Source organism: Coregonus lavaretus (genome assembly GCF_964263955.1).
Source record: "Coregonus lavaretus genome assembly, chromosome: 19".
Taxonomy (NCBI): Eukaryota; Metazoa; Chordata; class Actinopteri; order Salmoniformes; family Salmonidae; genus Coregonus; species Coregonus lavaretus.
This window is the reverse complement of record NC_140006.1, coordinates 41,874,892-41,901,481: the sequence shown is the minus strand read 5'-3', so window position 1 is coordinate 41,901,481 and position 26,590 is coordinate 41,874,892. Positions and strand designations below refer to the sequence as shown.

At 44.1% G+C, this 26,590-nt stretch overlaps 2 protein-coding genes across 2 annotated transcripts in view; both read left to right on the top strand.

The window, feature by feature from the left end:
* Positions 1–6,768, top strand: part of gk5 (glycerol kinase 5) — a 33,713-nt gene extending 26,945 nt beyond the window's left edge. The window contains exons 15-16 of the mRNA XM_084183728.1: positions 2,737–2,870; positions 4,341–6,768. Coding sequence (XP_084039854.1) covers positions 2,737–2,870; positions 4,341–4,513 — 307 coding nt within the window. The 3' untranslated portion in view covers positions 4,514–6,768. The remainder of the gene's footprint in view (positions 1–2,736; positions 2,871–4,340) is intronic.
* Positions 6,769–10,298: 3,530 nt separating this feature from the next.
* LOC311147105 (sodium/potassium-transporting ATPase subunit beta-3-like) lies at positions 10,299–25,588 on the top strand. Its single transcript, XM_084183729.1, has 7 exons — positions 10,299–10,606; positions 13,375–13,503; positions 15,599–15,697; positions 17,938–18,131; positions 18,887–18,937; positions 20,511–20,597; positions 22,118–25,588. The coding sequence occupies exons 1-7, from the start codon at positions 10,489–10,491 to the stop codon at positions 22,283–22,285; spliced, it is 846 nt and encodes a 281-aa protein (XP_084039855.1). The 5' UTR covers positions 10,299–10,488; the 3' UTR covers positions 22,286–25,588.
* The last annotated feature ends 1,002 nt before the right edge of the window (positions 25,589–26,590 follow it).

The following is a 26,590-nucleotide window of genomic DNA, read 5'->3' as shown; positions in this document are numbered from 1 at the left end:
AAACAGAGAGTAGCAGCTGCGTAAAAAGAGGGGGTGGGGGGGAACAATGCAAATAGTCCGGGTAGCCATTTGATTAGCTGTTCAGGAGTCTTATGGCTTGGGGGTAGAAGCTGTTAAGGAGCCTTTTGGTCCCAGACTTGGGGCTCCGATACCGCTTGCCGTGCAGTAGCAGAGAGAACAGTCTATGACTAGGGTGGCTGGAGTCTTTGACAATTTTTAGGGCCTTCCTCTGACACCGCCTGGTATAGAGGTCCTGGATGGCAGGAAGCTTGGCCCCAGTGATGTACTGGGCCGTACGCACTACCCTCTGTAGTGTCTTGCGGTCGGAGGCCGAGCAGTTGCCATACCAGGCAGTGATGGCACGGCAAGCGGTACCGGAGTGCCAAGTCTAGGTCCAAAAGACTTCTCAACAGCTTCTACCCCCAAGCCATAAGACTCCTGAACAGCTAATCATGGCTACCCGGACTATTTGCACTGCCCCCCCACCCCATCCTTTTTACGCTGCTGCTACTCTGTTAAGTATTTATGCATAGTCACTTTAACTCTACCCACATGTACATATTACCTCAACTACCTCAACTAGCCGGTGCCCCCGCACATTGACTATGCAACGGTACCCCCCTGTATATATAGCCTCCCTACTGTCACTTTATTTTACTGTATATATAGCCTCCCTACTGTCACTTTATTTTACTTCTGCTCTTTTTTTCTCAACACTTTTTTGTTGTTGTTTTATTCTTACTTTTTTTGTTTAAAATAAATGCACTGTTGGTTAAGGGCTGTAAGTAAGCATTTCACTGTAATGTCTGCACCTGTTGTATTCGGCGCATGTGACCAATAAAATTTGATTTGATTTGATGCAACCAGTCAGGATGCTCTCGAAGGTGCAGCTGTATAACTTTTTGAGGATCTGAGGACCCATGCCAAATCTTTTCAGTCTCCTTAGGGGGAATAGGCTTTGTCGTGCCCTCTTCACAACTGTCTTGGTGTGTTTGGACCATGATAGTTTGTTGGTGATGTGGACACCAAGGAACTTGAAGCTCTCAACCTGCTCCACTACAGCCCTGTCGATGAGAATGGAGGCATGCTCGGTCCTCTTCTTTTTCCTGTAGTCCACAATTATCTCCTTTGTCTTGATCACGTTATGGGAGAGGTTGTTATCCTGGCACCACACGGCCAGGTCTCTGACCTCCTCGTTGTCGGTGTTCAGGCCTACCACTGTTGTGTCGTCGGCAAACTTAATGATGGTGTTGGAGTCTTGCTTTGCCATGCAGTCATGGGTGAACAGGGAGTACAGGAGGGGACTGAGCACGCACCCCTGAGGGGCCCCCGTGTTGAGGATCAGCGTGGCAGATGTGTTGTTGCCTACCCTTACCACCTGGGGGCGGCCCGTCAGGAAGTCCAGGACTCAAAACAAACTCTTCCTGTAGTTGTTGATCAGATGTTGCTGTGGAGGAATTTTGACCCATTCTTCCATGCAAAACTGCTTTAACGCAACGACATTTGTGGGTTTTCAAGCATGAACTGCATGTTTCAAGTCCTGCCACAACATCTCAATTGGGATTAGGTCTGGACTTTGACTAGGCCATTCCAAAACTTCAAATGTGTTGCTTTTTAGCCATTTTCACGTAGACTTGATTGTGTGTTTTGGATCATTGTCTTGCTGCATGACCCAGCTGCGCTTCAGCTTCAGCTCACAGACGGATGGCCTGACATTCTCCTGTAGAACTCTCTAATACAGAGCAGAATTCATGGTTCCTTCTATTAAGGCAAGTCATCCAGGTCCTGAGGCAGCAAAGCATCCCCAAACCATCAAACTACCACCACCATGCTTGACCGTTGGTATAAGATTCTTACTAAATGCAGTGTTTGGTTTTCACCAGGCATAATGGGACCCATGTTGTCCAGAAAGTTATACTTTTGACTCATCTGTCCATAGAGCATTCTTCCAAGAGTCTTGATGATCTTCCAGGTGCTTTTTGGCAAACTTTTTGGAAGAGATGGGTCCCATTATGTCTGGCGAAAACCAAACACACACCTCATGCTGAAACAGGAAAGGGCCTTCCCCAAACTGTTGCCACAAAGTTGGAAGCACAGAGTAGTCTAGAATGTCATTGTATGCTGTAGCGTTAAGATTTCCTTCACTGGAACTAAGAGGCCTAGCCCAAACCATGAAAAACAGCCCCAGACCATTATTCCTCCTCCACCAAACTTTGCCGTTGGCACTATGCAATGGGGCAGGTAGCGTTCTCTTGGCATCCGCTACTTCAGCACTCGGCGGTCCCGTTCTGTGAGCTTGTGTGGCCTACCACTTCGCGGTTAAGCCGTTGTTGCTCCTAGACGTTTCCACTTCACAATAACAGCACTTACAGTTGACCGGGGCAGCTCTAGCAGGACGAACTGACTTGTTGGAAAGGTGGCATCCTATGACGGTGCCACGTTGAACGTCACTGAGCTCTTCAGTAAGGCCATTCTACTGCCAATGTTTGTCTATGGAGATTGCATGGCTGTGCGCTCGATTTGATACACCTGTCAGCAACGGGTGTGGCTGAAATGGCCAAATCCACTAATTTGAAGGGGTGTCCACATACTTTTGTGTGTATATATAGTGTATCTATCTATCAATCATGAATCCTCAATGTTTTGTGTGTGTGACTATCATGGCAGGAGTGTGAGGTATCTGTATATTCTGAGGTGTATGTGTGTGTGTCTGATATTATTTGTGTGTGCATGCAGGGCGGACGGTGGCGTTTGCACCAATGACTTTGTAATGCAGCTGACGGCGGACCTGTTTGGCAGGAAGGTCGCTCGGCCGACCCAACACGAAATGTCCTGCCTGGGGGCAGCCTTCGTCGCTGGACTGGGAGTTGGTACGACCCACACACACACACACATACATGCACATGCACACGCATGAGTCCTGCTGCTAATACAGTTAGGACTAGGTAGACAGAGGCTAACTGCTAATACAGTTAGGACTAGGTAGACAGAGGCTAACTGCTAATACAGTTAGAGGACTAGGTAGACAGAGGCTAACTGCTAATACAGTTAGGACTAGGTAGACAGAGGCTAACTGCTAATACAGTTAGGACTAGGTAGACAGAGGCTAACTGCTAATACAGTTAGGACTAGGTAGACAGAGGCTAACTGCTAATACAGTTAGGACTAGGTAGACAGAGGCTAGCTGCTAATACAGTTAGGACTAGGTAGACAGAGGCTAACTGCTAATACAGTTAGGACTAGGTAGACAGAGGCTAACTGCTAATACAGTTAGGACTAGGTAGACAGAGGCTAACTGCTAATACAGTTAGGACTAGGTAGACAGAGACTAGCTGCTAATACAGTTAGGACTAGGTAGACAGAGGCTAACTGCTAATACAGTTAGGACTAGGTAGACAGAGGCTAACTGCTAATACAGTTAGGACTAGGTAGACAGAGGCTAACTGCTAATACAGTTAGGACTAGGTAGACAGAGGCTAACTGCTAATACAGTTAGGACTAGGTAGACAGAGGCTAACTGCTAATACAGTTAGGACTAGGTAGACAGAGGCTAACTGCTAATACAGTTAGGACTAGGTAGACAGAGGCTAACTGCTAATACAGTTAGGACTAGGTAGACAGAGACTAGCTGCTAATACAGTTAGGACTAGGTAGACAGAGGCTAACTGCTAATACAGTTAGGACTAGGTAGACAGAGGCTAACTGCTAATACAGTTAGGACTAGGTAGACAGAGACTAGCTGCTAATACAGTTAGGACTAGGTAGACAGAGGCTAACTGCTAATACAGTTAGGACTAGGTAGACAGAGGCTAACTGCTAATACAGTTAGGACTAGGTAGACAGAGGCTAACTGCTAATACAGTTAGGACTAGGTAGACAGAGGCTAACTGCTAATACAGTTAGGACTAGGTAGACAGAGGCTAACTGCTAATACAGTTAGGACTAGGTAGACAGAGGCTAACTGCTAATACAGTTAGGACTAGGTAGACAGAGGCTAACTGCTAATACAGTTAGGACTAGGTAGACAGAGGCTAACTGCTAATACAGTTAGGACTAGGTAGACAGAGGCTTGCAGAATAAGGGGTGTGTTTGCATCAGCAGTCGTCTTTACAGACAAAGATACTGTAAATGTTGCTAGCTCTCGAATATATCAAATACATTGAATGGCTGGAGTCTAGAGGAGAGGTTTGGAATCACTGCAAAAGGAAACTCTGTCTCCCCTTGTTGACTCTCTCTCCCTCTCTCCTCTCTCTCTCTCTCTCTCTCTCTCTCTCTCTCTCTCTCTCTCTCTCTCTCTCTCTCTCTCTCTCTCTCTCTCTCTCTCTCTCTCGTGTGTGCAGGCTTCTGGAAGAGTCAGGAGGAGCTAAAGAGACTCCAGAGCACTGACCGAGTCTTCCTACCCCGGAATGGGTATGGATTGGGTGATGGGGGCACGGAGGGCGAGTACACACCCATTCTGCAGAGCTGGGAACGGGCGCTGAAACGCTCTATGAACTGGTATGGCAAGCACTGAGGCTCGTAGGACAGAGAGCCTTGACGTAGGCTTACTCTGTTGTACGGTGCTGCTGACCAAAACCCTAAGACTGCCTCTTTGATGTCTGACCTCTCAATAATATCTCGTTCTTTCTGTCCGGGGGTTGGACAGATGGGCAAATAGTTTTTTTCTGATCGTATTATTCGAAGGAAATCTGACATGACTGGATCTGTAAGATGTAGTAGAATCCAACTGTGTTATATTAGTGACTACATCAAGGAAGGGAGGAAGATGCATTTGAAAAGTATTGGAATTGGGTTTTAGGACTGAGTGGTGGAACTTTAATGCTGCTGAACCTTACGACCTTTGACCTTGAGCCACTGACCATGCACTCAAGATTATTTTGACCCCCAATACAACCTTACCTAACTCATTACAGCACACAAGGAAAACGTTTTATGAACGTTTCACAACGGAAAACTAAACTGTGAGTTTCTTATAGAAAGTCCCTCCCTGTTGCAGTGTTTTCATTTTGTCTGATGAACACCACCCAGGTGTGCCAGTACTGGAATAGATCAAATATATAGACTGTCTGGAGATGGGTTACTAGAGGAAACAGAACCAAACCATATGACCCCTGCTGGTTACTATCCAGCCATGCTAGAACCAATGGATTTCCATTGAGACCAATACTCTGTGGATTTCCATTGAGACCAATACTCTGTGGATTTCCATTGAGACCAATACTCTGTGGATTTCCATTGAGACCAATACTCTGTGCATTTCCATTGAGACCAATACTCCGTGGATTTCCATTGAGACCAATACTCTGTGGATTTCCACTGAGACCAATACTCTGTGGATTTCCATTGAGACCAATACTCGCTGTATTTCCATTGACCAATACTCTGTGTATTTCCATTGAGACCAATACTCTGTGTATTTCCATTGAGACCAATACTCTGTGGATTTCCATTGAGACCAATACTCTGTGGATTTCCATTGCTCCGGCCAAACGGTACGCTTAGTTTCTTCTCTGCAGTGAGTCTGGATCTGAGTACCTCCCTGACAATTTCTAGAACGCAAACACATTCATAACCGTTCTGTTCCTGAATAAAAACGTACTAGGACCTAAAAGCAACATAGAGAGAAATAACATATTGGAAGTCATCTTAAGGCATTATAAAGGCTCATGCATACTTATATGTTATAAAGCATTATACTGCAGGCTTTATGTAAAGCATTACACAATCTTCTAATCAGTCAGTGTTGGTAGCCAGTGTCCGTGCCTCATCTGGCAATCCTTGCAGTGCCCCCCATTGTCCAGAGGAGGGAGCTAGTCACTGCTTTTCAACAGGGTTCTGGAACACAATGGACAATTCTAGATATAGAATTCATATACTGTACACAGGATTGGCTCTCAAAAGGCTTTCTCTTCTTGTCTACTCTCCTCTGTCTCTGCACTAATATGAGGCTCATGTTCATTAGGGCATGCAGTGGAAAACATTCTAGAATGTTTTGAAACAGAAAAAGGAGATCAGTGTTTCTTTATTAATCCCCCAGAGGAGACATTTGATTGCACCAGCCAATACATACATGGACAAGGCCATGTAGTCCCCGCACTGTTTCTTCTTCTTCCATTTGAAGACTAATGAACGAAACGACCATGGCTAGATGAAAGCGATGTATGGCGGCAGGCCACCGGGGTACTTGTTTTCACTAATCCAGAACTATTTCAGAGCAGCGTAGTGAACGAAAGGAGACTATAGGATTTGATAGTATTACATATTATAATACTTTTGAGAATCAACCCTCATCTGCCTGGTTGCTTGAATCGGAAATGTATTTTTATAGTTGTTTTAATGTTCTTACAGACACAGTGATTATTGTGCTGCTTAATTGTGGCCCTTGGGGGCCACCATACCATAACTTACCATTGGATATTTGTGAAATTTGTATTAATTTATTTTGTATTGCTATCCATGGCGCTCTCTTCAGTTCTGTTGCCTGCCTGCCTTTTTTCCAAAGAACATCAAATGCAGGAGATGATATTTTAACCAATAGGATGCTGATGTTTTAACACTAGAACAAGACAATTTGACACCCTACTCTGTATGTATAACTGTTGTTAAAACTGTTGCCAAGTACTTACTTGTAAGCACGATAAAAGCTAAATTAGCTTGATTTGTCTATACATTGTTAGCCATTTGTCTGTGGATAAAATTGAGAAAATAGCATTGTGTAATAACGGTTACACGGTTAATAATAACATTAAAAACTTGAATGATCTAAATGATTGTACTTTGTGGTCTGTTACTAGCCTGTCCTGATTCCCTGTCTGTTTCTGCTTTAACTAACTTTCTTGTTTATGTCCTGCTAAACATTGGCGTATTGGCATGGAACACTTTGAAAATGCACTTCCCAGAGGAGACTCAGCCCCTAAAAACATGGGAAATGCAGTTCCTACTGGCTTAGAGCAGAGGTTTATGGGAAAAGCAGTTTTCCACTGACATTCACCTGCACCCAGAGACTTGTGGGAAATAGAGGCCTCAGATGGCGTTTAATTTTTACATTTACGTCATTTAGCAGACGCTCTTATCCAGAGCGACTTACAGTTAGTGAGTGCATACATTTTTTCATACTGACCCCCCTGTGGGAAACGAACCCATAACCCTGGCGTTGCAAGCGCCATGCTCTACCAACTGAGCTACTCGGGGACTAATGATTGGCTCTCGTCGACAGCAGTGATGCTGTCACTGTTGCCATGGCAATGGACGGTTGAATTGAGAACAGATCAACTGTATTCTTGCTCATTGTGCTGGTATGAGAGAGCGAGAGGAAACTAATTGGGCACACAGAGAAGGGCTCTGCAGACAATGAGAGGATTGTGATTGTGTGATATCTCTCACACACACACACACACACACACACACACACAGTTCCTGTGGGCTTGGCAGTGGGCTAATGTGGCATGGTGAATGTGTTAGAGTGAGGTAGAGATAGAACTGGGCCATGTGACAGGGTGAATGTGTTAGAGTGAGGTAGAGATAGAACTGGGCCATGTGACAGGGTGAATGTGTTAGAGTGAGGTAGAGATAGAACTGGGCCATGTGACAGGGTGAATGGGTTAGAGTGAGGTAGAGATAGAACTGGGCCATGTGACAGGGTGAATGGGTTAGAGTGAGGTAGAGATAGAACTGGGCCATGTGACAGGGTGAATGTGTTAGAGTGAGGTAGAGATAGAACTGGGCCATGAATCATTGCACTTTGTTCTCACTAATCACACTATGGCAAAACATATTTACTCTGTGTGCCAGAGAGTCAATTTGCTTGTGTGTGTGTGTGTGTGTGTGTGTGTGTGTGTGTGTGTGTGTGTGTGTGTGTGTGTGTGTGTGCTTGAATAATAAATATTAGGTGGTTGCTTATATTTGTCCTATTTCACACATATACATTAACACACTTATGATTTGGAAATGTGTTTTCTGCATATCCCAACTACCCCTTAGAATGAGGTAATGGCCAGCCATTATCAATGCCAACCCTGTAGCAATTAGGATTAAGTGCCTTGCTCAAGGGCATATCAACACATTTGTCGGCTCTGGGATTCAAACTAGCAACCTTTAGGTTACTGGCCCAATGCTTTAATCACTAGGCTACCTGCCTTGTGTGCATGCATGCCAGTGTGTTTCTAACTGACCTAAGTGTGTCTGTCATTTTCTTAGAAATGATTGTGTGTGCGCACGTGAGTGTGTGTATTGTATAGGATGGTTATAGTATGAACGCGTTCCGGTGGGCCCGGCATTGCAACACATTCATTCTGACAGGGGGGAACTGAATTCATTCTGACAGCAGGAACTGAATGCATAGCAACCTCCACTCCAGACCCTCCCCCGGCCCTCTCTCTCGCCACAGAACACGAAATCAATGACCGTTATATAACTCTCCATCTCGCTCTCCCTCTCTCTTTCTCTCTCTCTCACATACACACACACACACACACACACACACACACACACACACACACACTGTGATCTGCCATTGTGCATCAATGCATGCGGGTTGAGAGGTTGGAGTGTAGCGAGGTTGGAGTGTAGCGAGGTTGGAGTGTAGCGAGTTTGGAGTGTAGCGAGTTTGGAGTGTAGCGAGGTTGGAGTGTAGCGAGGTTGGAGTGTAGCGAGGTTGGAGTGTAGCGAGGTTGGAGTGTTGCGAGGTTGGAGTGTAGCGAGGTTGGAGTGTAGCGAGTTTGGAGTGTAGCGAGTTTGGAGTGTAGCGAGGTTGGAGTGTAGCGAGTTTGGAGTGTAGCGAGTTTGGAGTGTAGCGAGTTTGGAGTGTAGCGAGTTTGGAGTGTAGCGAGGTTGGAGTGTTGCGAGGTTGGAGTGTAGCGAGTTTGGAGTGTAGCGAGTTTGGAGTAGCGAGGTTGGAGTGTTGCGAGGTTGGAGTGTAGCGAGGTTGGAGTGTTGCGAGGTTGGAGTGTTGCGAGGTTGGAGTGTAGCGAGGTTGGAGTGTTGCGAGGTTGGAGTGTTGCGAGGTTGGAGTGTAGCGAGGTTGGAGTGTAGCGAGGTTGGAGTGTAGCGAGGTTGGAGTGTAGCGAGGTTGGAGTGTAGCGAGGTTGGAGTGTAGCGAGGTTGGAGTGTAGCGAGGTTGGAGTGTTGAGAGGTTGGAGTGTTGAGAGTGTGGCCTTGGTGGTAATTATTTTCTATATCTGTTCTTCACTCTCCCTTGGGTCAACAAATCCTACTGTGATAGTATTCTGTGCCATCTTTGTCTCTCTCTCCCTCGCTCTTACTCAGCCTGCTTGCATTGCATTTCAGTTATGCTGTATTTCCATGGCAACGGCGATTGTTAAAAGCACCAAATATGTATGTTTGTAGTCCACAATAGCACAGTATATAGTCCACAATAGCGTAGGCCTATAATGCGTTATTGTACAGTCACAATATGGGTGAAATGCTTCAGTTCAACCTGACCACATCCTAAAACCTGGTAACCAATAATATGGAATCTGTAGGGAATTTATGATTGTGCCCAATGGTTCACAAAGCCAATTAAGTTTTAGGAATAGTTCTCGCTAGTTTGAGTATGGAAAATAATAAATTAAATGTATGCACTCACTAACTGTAAGTCCCTCTGGATAAGAGCATCTGCTAAATGACTAAAATGTAAAAATGTAGTTTGACACCCCAGGCCTACATCTGGCCCAAATGTCCTAGCCTTACATGGGCCACTGCAACTGTGTGTGTGTGTGTGTGTGTGTGTGTGTGACTGGCAACCATAAGGTGTTCGTTTGGTTCACTTGCCCCGATATTGCAGTGAGACACACATTCCTTCCAGCAGTATTTCATTAAGGTTACCCTCTACAGTTATCATCCGGGTTTTCAAATCCGTTTATTTTAAAATGATATGGAAGTAGGTCACAACCATTGTGGTGTTAGGGGGTCCTCCCCACACACACACACACACACACACACACCAGATAGCAGATTGATCCCCTATGTGTTGCTCATTCTCAACACACCACACACATTTTTACCTGTAGCCAACTGAATACATGTTCAGGTGTGCTAGGCTACTTCAACCACAGACAGAATCATATGAATAGCATATTTACTCTATAGGAAGCCTACATATCATAATCTGTCGATATTTCCAGTTTTCGTCTTATTTGTTAGGTACACTGTTCTCTCATTTTCTCAGGCAATGATATCTGGATAAATACCGCGTTATATTATAGCGTTTTCGTTAGTGTCTACAAATGTAGTCTACACTGACCAAGCCGCTCTTCTATCGTGGCTCGTACCATTGAGTAGCGGAGCGAGGCTGCCGCTAGTGGCAGAAAACGTCACAGATTTTTCGCATGTTTTTTTTTTTAACAGAGCAATCTTGCCTCACTCTGCCGTCGACTCCATACCAACCACTGATCCAATCACATACCCCTTACATCCCTGATTTCGCTTCATTCTATCGCCCGCTGTTCCTCGTATCTTTAAGGAAAAATACATCCACAAATTTTCACCATGGCAAGCAACGAAGACAAACCGACGGTGAAAGAGGATGAGAATGCTGGAAGCTGGAAAGATTCCATCTTCAACCCAAGGACCGGGGAGTTTTGTGGGCGCACAGCGAAGAGCTGGGGTAAGAAAACCTGGACCGGGTCTGGGGGATAGCCCACTGTCGAAAACCACATTTTTATTATTTATCATATTGCAAGCTATTCCGTTTTGATGTGCATATTGTCACATATAGCCTAATATCGGATAGTACTATAATATTATATCCACCCATTCATTCGTGGTCTCCATCATCACAATCTATTTCTGTCTAGTTGGTTTTGTATGTGTGTGTGTGTTTGTGTGTATGTGTGTTCTTGCGTGCATGTGTGTTACAGCTTGTCCATTTCAGCACTGATTAGCTCAAGACAGATAAATGACACTAGCCCACCTGTATGAATAATAATTACAGACCAATACTCAGTGTAATTCCATTGAGACCACAAATGGACATATAGGCTACAACTGAAATATGAGATACAAGATGGGCTTAACTTTGTAAAAAAAAAAAAAACTAATTGGAATGATAAACTATAAGCAAATTATATTCATTCTTAAGATCATAAATTAAATTAATGGTCCCTTCTCAGAACAATGTTATCAGAAATTAGCTATATCTGCTCTGTAGTGTAGTGTACATCAGTGTAGTGTGCGCGTGTGTGTGTGCGCGTGTGTGCGTGTGCCTGTGCAGTTGTGTATGTGCATGTGAATCCTCTGGAGCAGACCAGTCCATGACTATCTAACAGTATGATTATATGAAGACCTTCACTTGTGTTACAGATGAGACACACTACCGACACACAAAGAGCATATGGAAATAAAATGTAGATTTCTCATTTATGGAATGTATATCCTCAATTTATAGCTGTAGTCTATGGTGTCTTTGAAGATGGTGAGCTGAGCTTGCTCTATCAATGGTAGCTAGCAGCTAGTATTGACCTTGTGCAGTGCTGTGGGATTCTCCTCTCTCACTGTCAGAACTCCTCCCACTGCTACGGATGCATGGCCGCCCACATTAGCATACTTGTCAAGGTCAAATGGGTTTCCCTGCAGGTGCATGATGGGAATGTATCGGAGGAGAGTGGAGGAGAGTAGGGAGACCTGACTGTCTGTAGGCTGTAGGTCTAGTGTGGTGAACAACCTGACTGTAGGCTGTAGGCTGTAGGTCTAGTGTGGTGAACAACCTGACTGTAGGCTGTAGGTCTAGTGTGGTGAACAACCTGACTGTCTGTAGGCTGTAGGTCTAGTGTGGTGAACAACCTGACTGTCTGTAGGCTGTAAGTCTAGTGTGGTGAACAACCTGACTGTAGGCTGTAGGTCTAGTGTGGTGAACAACCTGACTGTCTGTAGGCTGTAGGTCTAGTGTGGTGAACAACCTGACTGTCTGTAGGCTGTAGGTCTAGTTTGGTGAACAACCTGACTGTCTGTAGGCTGTAGGTCTAGTGTGGTGAACAACCTGACTGTCTGTAGGCTGTAGGTCTAGTGTGGTGAACAACCTGACTGTCAGTAGGCTGTAGGTCTAGTGTGGTGAACAACCTGACTGTCTGTAGGCTGTAGGTCTAGTGTGGTGAACAACCTGACTGTCTGTTGGCTGTAGGTCTAGTTTGGTGAACAACCTGACTGTCTGTAGGCTGTAGGTCTAGTGTGGTGAACAACCTGACTGTCTGTAGGCTGTAGGTCTAGTGTGGTGAACAACCTGACTGTCAGTAGGCTGTAGGTCTAGTGTGGTGAACAACCTGACTGTCTGTTGGCTGTAGGTCTAGTGTGGTGAACAACCTGACTGTCTGTAGGCTGTAGGTCTAGTTTGGTGAACAACCTGACTGTCTGTAGGCTGTAGGTCTAGTGTGGTGAACAACCTGACTGTCTGTAGGCTGTAGGTCTAGTGTGGTGAACAACCTGACTGTCAGTAGGCTGTAGGTCTAGTGTGGTGAACAACCTGACTGTCTGTAGGCTGTAGGTCTAGTGTGGTGAACAACCTGACTGTCTGTTGGCTGTAGGTCTAGTTTGGTGAACAACCTGACTGTCTGTAGGCTGTAGGTCTAGTGTGGTGAACAACCTGACTGTCTGTAGGCTGTAGGTCTAGTGTGGTGAACAACCTGACTGTCAGTAGGCTGTAGGTCTAGTGTGGTGAACAACCTGACTGTCTGTTGGCTGTAGGTCTAGTGTGGTGAACAACCTGACTGTCTGTAGGCTGTAGGTCTAGTGTGGTGAACAACCTGACTGTCTGTAGGCTGTAGGTCTAGTGTGGTGAACAACCTGACTGTCTGTAGGCTGTAGGTCTAGTGTGGTGAACAACCGGACTGTCTGTAGGCTGTAGGTCTAGTGTGGTGAACAACCTGACTGTCTGTAGGCTGTAGGTCTAGTGTGGTGAACAACCTGACTGTCTGTATTAATAAGGATGAATGAAGTAAAACACATTAATAAGGATGAATGATATAAAATACATTAATAAGGATGAATGATCTCTCTCTCTCTCTCTCTCTCTCTCTCTCTCTCTCTCTCTCTCTGTCTCTCTCTCTCTCTCTCTCTGTCTCTCTCTCTGTCTCTCTCTCTCTCTGTCTCTCTCTCTCTCTGTCTCTCTCTCCTCTCTCTCCTCTCTCTCTCTCTGTCTCTCTCCTCTCTCTCTCTCCTCTCTCTCCTCTCTCTCTCTCTCTCTCTCTCTCTCTCTCTGTCTCTGTCTCGCTCTCTCTCTCTCCTCTCTCTCTCTCTCTCTCTCTCTCTCCTCTCTCTTCTCTCTTTCTCTCTCTCTCTCTCTCTCTCTCTCTGTCTCTCTCTCTGTCTCTCTCTCTCTATCTCCTCTCTCTCTCTCTCTCTCTCTCTCTCTCTCTCTCTCCCCCCCCCCCCCCCCTCCAGGCCTCATCCTCCTGTTCTACTTGGTGTTCTATGCGTTCCTGGCTGGGATGTTCGTCCTCACCATTTGGGTCATGCTGCTGACGCTAGACGACTATGTGCCAAAGTACCGCGACCGGGTGCCACACCCAGGTAAGTAGCACCACAGGGAGATTATTTATTCAATCAACCAACCAATAAATCTAATAACCAATCAACTAACTAACTAACCAACCAACCATTCATTAAAATTAATCTTATCTCCCTCATTAACTTTAAGCATCAGTTGTCAGCGCAGCTTACCGATCACTGCACCTGTACACAGCCCATTTGTAATTAGCCCATCCAAGTACCTCATCCCCATATTGTTATTTACATTGTTATTTATTTTGCTCATTTGCACCCCAGTATCTCTATTTGCACATCTTCTGCACATCTATCACTCCAGTGTTAATACTAAATTGTAACTATTTTGCACTATGGCCTATTTATTGCCTTACCTCCATAACTTACTACATTTGCACACACTGTATATAGATTTTCTATTGTGTTATTGACTGTACGTTTTGTTTATTCCATATGTAACTCTGTGTTGTTGTTTTTATCGCACTGCTTTGCTTTATCTTGGCCAGGTCACAGTTGTAAATGAGAACTTGTTCTCAACTGGCTTACCTGGTTAAATAAAGGTTAAATAAAATAAATACAAAATAATAATCAGATTGGAAGATTATTGATTATTGGGAGATTATTAGAGCACAGGGTCGTTCTGAGGGAAAACGAATATCCAAGAAGTGCTGTATTTTGCAGATTTTGAGCACAAATTCTGTAGGTTCAGGACAGGTAGTCAGCTTTTTTCAAACCAGAGAATCCTCTGGACTACTATTGGTCAGTATTGCCCAGTAGGTACTATATGGCTGATGTTGAAAGGATTTCTTGTCTGAACGGTAATGCTAATGGTAATTGCCAGACTCTTTATATACTGTTTGTTTGGCAACACTTTATTTAAAGGCTACCTATATAAGGATGAATGTGGTATGTACGGGTTATGAATGGGTTATGTACGGGTTATGAATGGGTTATGTATGGGTCATGAATGTGGTATGGATTATGAATAGGTTATGTACAGGTTATGAATGGGTTATGAATGTGTTATGTATGGGTTATGAATGGGTTATGTATGGGTTATGAATGGGTTATGTATGGGTTATGAATGTGGTATGTATGGGTTATGAATGTGGTATGTATGGGTTATGAATGTGGTATATGTGGGTTATGAATGAGTTATGAAGCCCTTATGTAGGTATATTTCAAATGAAGTGTTACTGTATGTGTCTGAGTTTTACCACACAACACTGGTGACCCTGATTTCTTTGTTAGTGGATTTAATTTTTAAAAATGTAATATGCCATTTAGCAGACGCTTTTATCCAAAGCGACTTACAGTCATGCGTGCATACATTTTTGTGTATGGGTGGTCCCGGGGATCGAACCCACTACCTTGGCGTTACAAGCGCCGTGCTCTACCAACTGAGCTACAGAGGTTTGAACTATGTTTTACCATGTAGTTTTGATGATGTTAGTGGATTGAACTATGTTTTACCATGTCGTTTTGATGATGTTAGTGGATTGAACTATGTTTTACCATGTAGTTTTGATGATGTTAGTGGATTGAACTATGTTTTACCATGTAGTTTTGATGATGTTAGTGGATTGAACTATGTTTTACCATGTCGTTTTGATGATGTTAGTGGATTGAACTATGTTTTACCATGTCGTTTTGATGATGTTAGTGGATTGAACTATGTTTTACCATGTCGTTTTGATGATGTTAGTGGATTGAACTATGTTTTACCATGTAGTTTTGATGATGTTAGTGGATTGAACTATGTTTTACCATGTAGTTTTGATGATGTTAGTGGATTGAACTATGTTTTACCATGTAGTTTTGATGATGTTAATGGATTGAACTATGTTTTACCATGTAGTTTTGATGATGTTAGTGGATTGAACTATGTTTTACCATGTAGTTTTGATGATGTTAGTGGATTGAACTATGTTTTACCATGTCGTTTTGATGATGTTAGTGGATTGAACTATGTTTTACCATGTCGTTTTGATGATGTTAGTGGATTGAACTATGTTTTACCATGTCGTTTTGATGATGTTAGTGGATTGAACTATGTTTTACCATGTCGTTTTGATGACCCTGAAGGAAGTTGTGATCTCATACTGTACTCTCTGTCCCTTAGGGTTGGTCATCCGGCCAAAGCAGTTGGACATGCTGTTTAACAGATCACAGCGTCTCCAGTACGACCCATATGTCCAGACCTTAGAGTCTTTCCTGCAACGTGAGTATTAGTATTTTTATCTTGTCTCCTTGCAAAATATGTGCCCCTTCTCTCTCACTGTCTCTCTCTCTCTCACACCCTCTCTCTCTCTTTCTCTCTCTCTCACTCACTCTCTCTCTCTCACTCACTCTCTCTCTCCCTCTCCCACTCTCTCTCTCTCTCTCCCTCTCTCTCTCTCTCTCTCTCTCTAACTCACCTTCTTTCTCTCTCTATCTCTCTCTCTCTCTCTCTCTCTCTCTCTCTCTCTCTCTCTCTCTCTCTCTCTCTCTCTCTCTCTCTCACCTTCTTTCTCTCTCTCTCTAAATGTCCTTTTCAATAAGATATTTAAATGTTCAATAAGAGATACAGAGATACAGTGTTGCCATATAGTTCAGTGACAATTCAATCAAAGCATAGGGGGATGGTTAAAACTAGCATGAAATGATACGTTAACAATTACACACACAAATATCAGCCTGAGGTGAGTTTATCTTGTAGCCAATGTCTTATTTATCTCAACAACCCAGCTTCAATAGAGGAACAAACATCAAAATGTTTTAACAGTCAATCATCTGTGCATGAACTGGGTCGTTACCACGGTAACTACAGTGGGGAGAACAAGTTTTTGATACACTGCCGATTTTGCAGGTTTTCCTACTTACAAAGCATGTAGAGGTCTGTAATTTTTATCATAGGTACACTTCAACTGTGAGAGACGGAATCCAGAAAATCACATTGTATGATTTTTAAGTAATTAATTTGCATTTTATTGCATGACATAAGTATTTGATACATCAGAAAAGCAGAACTTAATATTTGGTACAGAAAACTTTGTTTGCAATTACAGAGATCATACGTTTCCTGTAGGTCTTGACCAGGTTTGCACACACTGCAGCAGGGATTTTGGCCCACTCCTCCATACAGACCTTCTCCAGATCCTTCAGGTTTCGGGGCTGTCGCTGGGCAATACAGACTTTCAGCTCACTCCAAAGATTTTCTATTGGGTTCAGGTCTGGAGACTGGCTAGGCCACTCCAGGACCTTGAGATGCTTCTTACGAAGCCACTCCTTAGTTGCCCTGGCTGTGTGTTTCGGGTCGTTGTCATGCTGGAAGACCCAGCCACGACCCATCTTCAATGCTCTTACTGAGGGCAGGAGGTAGTTGGCCAAGATCTCGCGATACATGGCCCCATCCATCCTCTCCTCAATACGGTGCAGTCGTCCTGTCCCCTTTGCAGAAAAGCATCCCCAAAGAATGATGTTTCCACCTCCATGCTTCACGGTTGGGATGGTGTTCTTGGGGTTGTACTCATCCTTCTTCTTCCTCCAAACACGGCGAGTGGAGTTTAGACCAAAAAGCTCAATTTTTGTCTCATCAGACCACATTACCTTCTCCCATTCCTCCTCTGGATCATCCAGATGGTCATTGGCAAACTTCAGACGGGCCTGGACATGCGCTGGCTTGAGCAGGGGGACCTTGAGTGCGCTGCAGGATTTTAATCCATGACGGCGTAGTGTGTTACTAATGGTTTTCTTTGAGACTGTGGTCCCAGCTCTCTTCAGGTCATTGACCAGGTCCTGCCGTGTAGTTCTGGGCTGATCCCTCACCTTCCTCATGATCATTGATGCCCCACGAGGTGAGATCTTGCATGGAGCCCCAGACTGAGGGTGATTGACCGTCATCTTGAACTTCTTCCATTTTCTAATAATTGCGCCAACAGTTGTTGCCTTCTCACCAAGCTGCTTGCCTATTGTCCTGTAGCCCATCCCAGCCTTGTGCAGGTCTACAATTTTATCCCTGATGTCCTTACACAGCTCTCTGGTCTTGGCCATTGTGGAGAGGTTGGAGTCTGTTTGATTGAGTGTGTGGACAGGTGTCTTTTATACAGGTAACGAGTTCAAACAGGTGCAGTTAATACAGGTAATGAGTGGAGAACAGGAGGGCTTCTTAAAGAAAAACTAACAGGTCTGTGAGAGACGGAATTCTTACTGGTTGGTAGGTGATCAAATACTTATGTCATGCAATAAAATGCAAATTAATTACTTAAAAATCATACAATGTGATTTTCTGGATTTTTGTTTTAGATTCCGTCTCTCACAGTTGAAGTGTACATATGATAAAAAATTACAGACCTCTACATGCTTTGTAAGTAGGAAAACCTGCAAAATCGGCAGTGTATCAAATACTTGTTCTCCCCACTGTAGCTCACCTCTGATGGTTCCGTCTTGTCATACAAATCTTTCGCTATTGTCTTTTGTCAGAGTACAACGACACGGAGCAGGAGAGGAACGAGGCATGCCTGGCGGGGGACTACTTTGAGCAGGAGGGCAAGGTGGGCGAGCAGAGGAAGGCGTGTCAGTTCAAGAGGAGTTCTCTGAGCCGCTGCTCCGGCCTGTCCGACTCCACCTTCGGTTACGCTGAGGGGAGACCATGTGTCCTCCTCAAAATGAATAGGGTACCTCCTCCTTTTCCCTCTTGTCTTTGGATACATGGTTGTGTCCTAATTATCTGCCTTTCCGAAGTGTGTACTGTACTTGCACACTGTCATGGATTAAAGCATTGGTTGGATGGAGTTCCTACCATTGTTCAATCCATGACGGGGAGTGTGCAAGGGCACATTTAGGGAAAATGGTAGAGAATTGGGACGAAGCCAAGACTCTTTCTTTGGATGCATGTAATTGACCTCAATACAGTTGGGTCCTGATGAGGTGCACATTGGATAAGTGCAGACTACAGGAGGTTGGTGGCACCTTAATTGGGGAGGACGGGCTCGTGGTAATGGCTGGAGTGGAATCAGTGGAATGGCATCAAATACATTCCATTCGTTCTGTTCCAGCCATTATTATGGGCCATCCTCCCCTCAGCAGCCTCCACTGGTGCAGACCGAATTAAATTCAGGGCAGTTCACCAGTCCCAATTCCAAATGCATTGTTCAGTGGACGCATTCACAAGAGCCTCGAGCTATTGCATGTATCAGTAGATGACATTAGCCCATAGTGGATTTCTCTCCTTCTTCTCAATCTAGATCTTTCCATTTGCCTCTCTTTGTTACCATTCTCTATTAGTGTGTTTTGCTGTCCTTCTCTATCCTTGTCTGTGTTTCGATATCATTGGATTACTCAGAGTAGACCACATTGATAATAATGGTGTTAACGAGACGATTGTCTGATTGCGGCTCTCTGATTTGGTTAATTGGTGTTCCATTCACAGATCATTGGGCTGAAGCCGCGTGGAGATCCCTATGTCAACTGCACGGCAAAGGTAAACGTCATCATGATTTCAGTATGTGTGTTTTTGTCTCTGTGTGTTTGAAGATAGTAAAATACTCTGGTTACATTTATATCGTTTTTAGTTATTTATTGTTTATCTTGATATTTGTGTGTTCTTTTTTTCCTGATTTGGTTGGGTTTTTGTTTTTCTGCATGCTTCCAGTTGAAGCTTTAGGGTAAGCTTAGCGATGTGTAAGTGTCTAACTTTATTTTCTAAGCTATTACATTGTGGAAATGACTTACAGGGTTGTTTTGTTATCTCTCTCTCTCTCCCCACCACCTTTTTTTTGCATTGTGTTATCTTCTTGATTCCCAGTCTCTTTTCCATCTTTTGGTCCAGTTTGATGCAGTACAGCAATGTTATTATAGGAAACTTATAGAACCTTTCAGTGTTATAATCAAACCAGTGTTAATATTATAAGAACTGGCCATTGAGTCTGACCTCTCATAGACCCCAGAAAGAGCAACTGTTGCTTAATGTAACAGCTAATGGCGTTAGAGTACAGTGTATGCAGCATAAGGAATATTTCCAATTCTTAGATAATATTTTATTCTTACATACTCATATGGACTTGTGTAGATCTGAAAAGATTGGATAGGTGTGAGCAATATGTAAAAAATGCCACATAATAGAGGGCAAAGTGGACCATAAGACCTACTATATACAGTATCAGTCAAGAGTTTGGACATAACCTACTCATTCAAGGGTTTGTCTTTATTTTTACTATTTTCTACATTGTAGAATAATAGTGAAGACATCAAAACTATGAAATAACACATATGGAATCATGTAGTAACCAAAAAAAAGTGTTAAACAAATCAAAATATATTTTATATTTGAGATTCTTCAAAGTAGCCACCCTTTGCCTTGACGACAGCTTTGCACACTCTTGGCATTCTTTCAACCAGCTTCATGAGGAATGCTTTTCCAACAGTCTTGAAGGATTTCCCACATATGCTGAGCACTTGTTGGCTGCTTTTCCTTCACTCTGCCGTCCGACTCATCCCACACCATCACACCTCCTCCTCCATGCTTCACGGTGGGAACCACACATGCGGAGATCATCTGTTCACCTGAGAGAATGCCAAGAGTGTGCAAAGCTGTCATCAAGGCAAAGGGTGGCTACTTTGAAGAATCTCAAATATAAAATATATTTTGATTTGTTTAACACTTTTTTTTGGTTACTACATGATTCCATATGTGTTATTTCATAGTTTTGATGTCTTCACTATTATTGTACAATGGTGAAAATAGTAAAAATAAAGAAAAACCCTGGAATGAGTAGGTGTGTCCAAACTTTTGACTGGTACTGTATACTTATCCAACCCTATTACCATAATACCTCCTGTATATACATATCAGAGGAGACAGTCTTCCTAAAGCTCCTCCCACCAGCCTCCTCTGATACCTATGGAGCCCTTTCAGATCTACATAAAGTCCCAAGGCTGACGCCTGACGCCTGACGCCTGACGGTCCATTTGGGATAGGATAGACTTATTCTTCCTCTTCTAGCGTTCTCTTGAGTTTGACTATTATTGTTTCTGTTCCTTCTTCTCCTCTTCAGAGAGACACCCCCGTACAGATGCAGTACTTCCCCAGTGAGGGGCGCTTCGATAAAATGTATTTCCCTTACTACGGCAACAAACTTCATGTAAGTTTGGGGTCAAAGGTCAATATTTGTCAATTTCTGATGTCTTGTCGTACTGGTTGGTTGGCCTTGATGGGAAAGCATTACTGTACAATGATGCAAGAATTTGGAAGACTGTTGGATGGACGTATGAGATATTCAACAGTCCATGTTGGTGAGATATTCAACAGGCCATGTTGGTGAGATATTCAACAGGCCATGTTGGTGAGATATTCAACAGGCCATGTTGGTGAGATATTCAACAGTCCATGTTGGTGAGATATTCAACAGGCCGTGTTGGTGAGATATTCAACAGGCCGTGTTGGTGAGATATTCAACAGGCCGTGTTGGTGAGATATTCAACAGGCCATGTTGGTGAGATATTCAACAGGCCATGTTGGTGAGATATTCAACAGGCCATGTTGGTGAGATATTCAACAGGCCATGTTGGTGAGATATTAAACAGGCCATGTTGGTGAGATATTCAACAGGCCATGTTGGTGAGATATTCAACAGGCCATGTTGGTGAGATATTCAACAGGCCATGTTGGTGAGATATTCAACAGGCCGTGTTGGTGAGATATTCAACAGGCCGTGTTGGTGAGATATTCAACAGGCCGTGTTGGTGAGATATTCAACAGGCCGTGTTGGTGAGATATTCAACAGGCCATGTTGGTGAGATATTCAACAGGCCATGTTGGTCAGTGATCTTATTTTTTGCTTTGTCCTTCTTTCCTACCCTCTTTGTCTCTCTCTCTCCCCAACCCTCCCTTTGTCTCATTCTCTCTCTCTCTCTCTCTCTCTCTCTCTCTCTCTCTCTCTCTCTCTCTCTCTCTCTCTCTCTCCCCAACCCTCCCTTTGTCTCTCTCTCTCTCTCTCTCTCTCTCTCTCTCTCTCTCTCTCTCTCTCTCTCTCTCTCTCTCTCTCTCTCTCTCTCTCTCCCCCCAAACCTCCCTTGTCTCTCGCTCTCTCTCCCCTCTCCTTTCTCTCTGTCTCTTTCTACTCCCATTCTCTCCCCCACCTCTCTTCTCCCCCTCTACCCCCCCCCCCCACCTCTCTTCTCCCCCTCTACCCCCCCCCCCCACCTCTCTTCTCCCCCTCTACTCTCTGTCTACCCCCCACCTCTCTTCTCCCCCTCTACTCTCTGTCTACCCCCCCACCTCTCTTCTCCCCCTCTACTCTCTGTCTACCCCCCCACCTCTCTTCTCCCCCTCTACTCTCTGTCTACCCCCCCCCCCACACCTCTCTTCTTCTCCCCCTCTACCCCCCCCCACCTCTCTTCTCCCCCTCTACTCTCTGTCTACCCCCCCACCTCTCTTCTCCCCCTCTACCCCCCACCTCTCTTCTCCCCCTCTACTCTCTGTCTACCCCCCCACCTCTCTTCTCCCCCTCTACTCTCTGTCTACCCCCCCTCCCCACACCTCTCTTCTTCTCCCCCTCTACCCCCCCCCCACCTCTCTTCTCCCCCTCTACTCTCTGTCTACCCCCCCCCCCCCCCCCTCCCCCCACCTCTCTTCTTCTCCTCCTCTACTCTCTGTCTACAGGAGAGGTATGTGCAGCCCCTGGTTGCTGTTAAGCTGTTGCTGAACAAGGAGGACTACAACACGGAGCTGACCATAGAATGCCGGATCGAGGGATCCGACCTGCGCAACAACGACGACCGAGACAAGTTCCTGGGCCGCGTCACCTTCCGAATCACAGTCAAAGAGTAGGGAATAGTGAGGAGGAGGCTAGTGTGGAGAAATGTGGTTCTGACCTCCCCCGGAAGATTCCTGGTAGAATAAGATGGGCCTAATTACAAACCAATCCCTCCACCCTCACTCCATATCCTAGGCGAGGGACATTCAAACCTGGTATTTTTCACTTCACCTTGGTAGTTCATTGATTGGTCAGATAATCTACTCACCTGTTGTTATAGGTCAGTCTCTAGTTAGACAGGATGGGGAAGGATTCAAACCAGCAGTGCTGTGAACCCCGAATCCCAGATTTGAATACCCTTCTCTTAGGCTCTTGTTGACTCCATCTTGTATTTCTGATAGGGTTGGATATGTGTAAACATAGCACAAGTGCTAGATGAAGCAATTATCATATCATAGCTGATGCCAATCCATTCCTTTCAGATCTACAGTACATCACACCCAAAAAGGGCCTAGTGTAGTGCCTACAGATGTAGCATCTTAATTTGATCAGTCTTTCATTGCTGAGAATTTTCCTGCACAGCAGGAAATGCAAACTTGTAGTGTATTTTAAAAAGGCTTCTAAGGTTTGTCATTTACACTTGGAGATTTCAGACTTGATTTGCCCTAATGAAAAATGTATCAAGCCCTACAAAAATGCCATTAATTATAATTCCGCATAATAAATCACATTTCCTGTTGCTGCAGGATTATCTTCCTGCTGTAGCAAACTGGCTCAAATTAAGATCCCAGATCTGTAGTGGTGGGGGTTGAGAGATCGGTTTGGGATTGGATCAAAGAAGGATAGGGCGGTGATGTCATCAATTTTCAACTTTCTCCTGGAAAAGCGGTAATCGTGCCAAATTTAATGGAACATCTAGTTCCCTTGTTTACTTCTATGTTTACTCTAGTATGACATCATCTTTGTCTTCTCTTTCATTATGTCATTCTAGCAGGAGTCTTTTCATGACTCACCAACCCTAACGACCATCAGACCCTTCTATTAGTCGGCTTTTGTTGTCTGACCCAGTGCTCTAGTGTTGATCTAGGCTCAGATCTTATTTTCTATTCAACTGGTCTAGATTGGAGCTTAGATGTGGTAAGCTGAACCTAGATCTGGGCTTAGTACCAAGGGTTGGATCAACTGTCAGGAGTTGGCCTCAGTCAGTATTTCACTTTCAGTCATCCACTGTCAATACAACCATGTTTACAGTTGACCCTCTCATCTGAAAACAGAATAAATAATTATTCCTCAAAATCACATAGGGACCACTAAATCATGAGGTCAACCACATAGATAGTCAACCCCAGTTAAACACTGTCAAACCCAGATGCCCTCTACAATTCAATGTCATTTAGAACCCTTTTCCTCTTGGGACCACAATTTGAACCACATCATATTATAATAGAGAACTGTAGATATGTATGTGTGGTGTGGTCTGACCACAACCCAGTGCCGTCTGTCTGTCCGTCTGCATGTCTGTGTATCTGTTTACTCTACCCCTTACCTCGCCACTGTAATAGCCAATTTGTGGTGAGTGTTCGGATGCAAAATGGCTGCTGTGCATCACCCAGGTGCGTGCTACACATTGGTGGTTTATGAGGTGAGTTATCCTCCCTCAAACACACACACACACAAACACACCACATCACTCATTCACTTACAGTACCAGTCAAAAGTTTGGACACACCTACTCATTCAAGGGTTTTTCTTTATTTTTACTATTTTCTACATTGTAGATTAATAGTGAAGACATCAAAACTATGAAATAACACATATGGAATCATGTAGTAACCAAAAAAGTGTTAAATAAATCAAAATATATTTTCTATTTGAGATTCTTCAAATAGCCACCCTTTGCCTTGATGACAGCTTTGCACACTCTTGGCATTCTCTCAACCAGCTTCACCTGGAATGCTTTTCCAACAGTCTTGAAGGAGTTCCCACATATGCTGAGCACTTGTTGGCTGCTTTTCCTTCACTCTGCCGTCCGACTCATCCCAAACCATCTCAATTGGGTTGAGGTCGGGGGATTGTGGAGACCAGGTTATCAGATGCAGCACTCCATCACTCTCCTTCTTGGTAAAATAGCCCTTACACAGCCTGGAGGTGTGTTGGGTCACTGTCCTGTTGAAAAACAAATGATAGTCCCACTAAGCCCAAACCAGATGGGCGTATTGCCAAATTTCAACCGTTCTAATATCCATTGCTCGTGTTTCTTGGCCCAAGCAGGTCTCTTCTTATTATTGGTGTCCTTTAGTAGTGATTTCTTTGCAGCAATTCGACCATGAAGGCCTGATTCACACAGTCCCCTCTGAACAGTTGATGTTGAGATGTGTCTGTGACTTGAACTCTGTGAAGCATTTATTTGGGCTGCAATTTCTGCGGCTGGTAACTCTAATGAACTTATCCTCTGCAGCAGAGGTAACTCTGGGTCTTCCATTCCTGTGGCGGTCCTCATGAGAGCCAGTTTCATCATAGCGCTTGATGGATTTTGTGACTGCACTTGTAGAAACTTTCAAAGTTCTTGAAATGTTCCGTATTGGACTGTCATTGGACTGTTGTTTCTCTTTGCTTATTTGACCTATTCTTGCCATATTATGGACTTGGTCTTTTACCAAATACGGCTATCTTCTGTATACCCCCCTACCTTGTTACAAAACAACTGATTGGCTCAAACGCATTAAGAAGGAAAGAAATTCCACAAATTAACTTTTAAGAAGGCACACATGTTAATTGAAATTCATTCCAGGTGACTACCTCATGAAGCTGGTTGAGAGAATGCCAAGAGTGTGCAAAGCTGTCATCAAGGCAAAGGGTGGCTATTTGAAGAATCTCAAATATAACATATATTTTGATTTGTTTAACACTTTTTTGGTTACTACATGATTTCATATGTGTTATTTCATAGTTTTGATGCCTTCACTATTATTCTACAATGTAAAAAAAATAGTAAAAATTAAGAAAAACCCTTGAATGAGTAGGTGTGGCGATTGGAGACCTGCGAGAAAGCGCTGTAAATGCAATCCCATTGTATCTATGTACTGTATATACATATCTTTGGGTCGAAAGCTTGTCTGTTTGTCTATTACTCTTCATCTACCCCTCCGTCTGTCTTTCTCAATGTATATATTTAATGGATTCACACAGTATTTTTTTCTGTCACAGAACACAATGTCTGAGCCCTGTGTTGAAGAAACTATTTAAACGAAGATTTACAGATTTTCAAAGCTATGTTACAGTCTAAAATGGAACCTACATATTGAAGGAACAACTTGTTAACATCTGCAGGATGCCTCAAGACCTGTGCAACAATTGTTGATTAAAAGGTGATTTTGGAGAAAAAAAATCGAACCTGTGGTCTTATGTCTAGTAGCTCAGTTGGTAGAGCATGGCGCTTGCGACGCCAGGGTTGTGAGTTCGATTCCCACGGGGGGCCAGTATGAAAAATGTATGCACTCACTAACTGTAAGTCTCTCTGGATAAGAGCGTCTGCTAAATGACTAAAATGTAAATGTAATAATGATTGTCAAGGTTTGGCATTTGAGTAGCATGTGGTATTCTACCTTTGCCACAAGAGGGCAGCAGCATTAAGGCAAAGCTCCATTGACTGAAGAGCCTTCCTGGCTTGCTTTAAAGACGTCCTCCTGGGCCCCCCGAGTGGCGCAGCGGTCTAAGGCAATGCAGTGCTTGAGGCGTCACTACAGATTCGGGTTCGATCCCGGGCTGTGTCGCAGCCGGCCGCTACCGGGAGACCCATGAGGCGACGCACAATTGGCCCAGCATCGTTAGGGTTTGGCCGGCCGGGATGTCCTTGTCCCATCGAGCTCTAGTGACTCCTGTGGCGGGCCAGGCGCATGCAAGCTGACACGGTTGCCAGTTGTACGGTGTTTCCTCCGACACATTGGTGCGGCTGGTTAAGCAGTGCGGCATGGCTCTCGACCTTCGCCTCTCCTGAGTCCGTACGGGAGTTGCAGCGATGGGACAAGACTAACTACAAATTGGGGAGAAAAAGGGGTAAAAATAAATTTACAAAATATGCCCTCCATCAATTTGTTAACTTTTCCTGTTGAAAAGCGATATCAAATCAAATCAATTTGTATTTGTCACATACACGTGTTTAGCAGATGTTATTGCGGATGTAGTGAAATGCTTGTGCTTCTAGCTCCGACAGTGCAGTAATATCTAACAAGTAATATCTAACAATTTCACAACATATCCCCAATACACACAAATCTAAATAAGGAATGGAATTAAGAATATATACAGTGGGGGAAAAAAGTATTTAGTCAGCCACCAGTTGTGCAAGTTCTCCCACTTAAAAAGATGAGAGAAGCCTG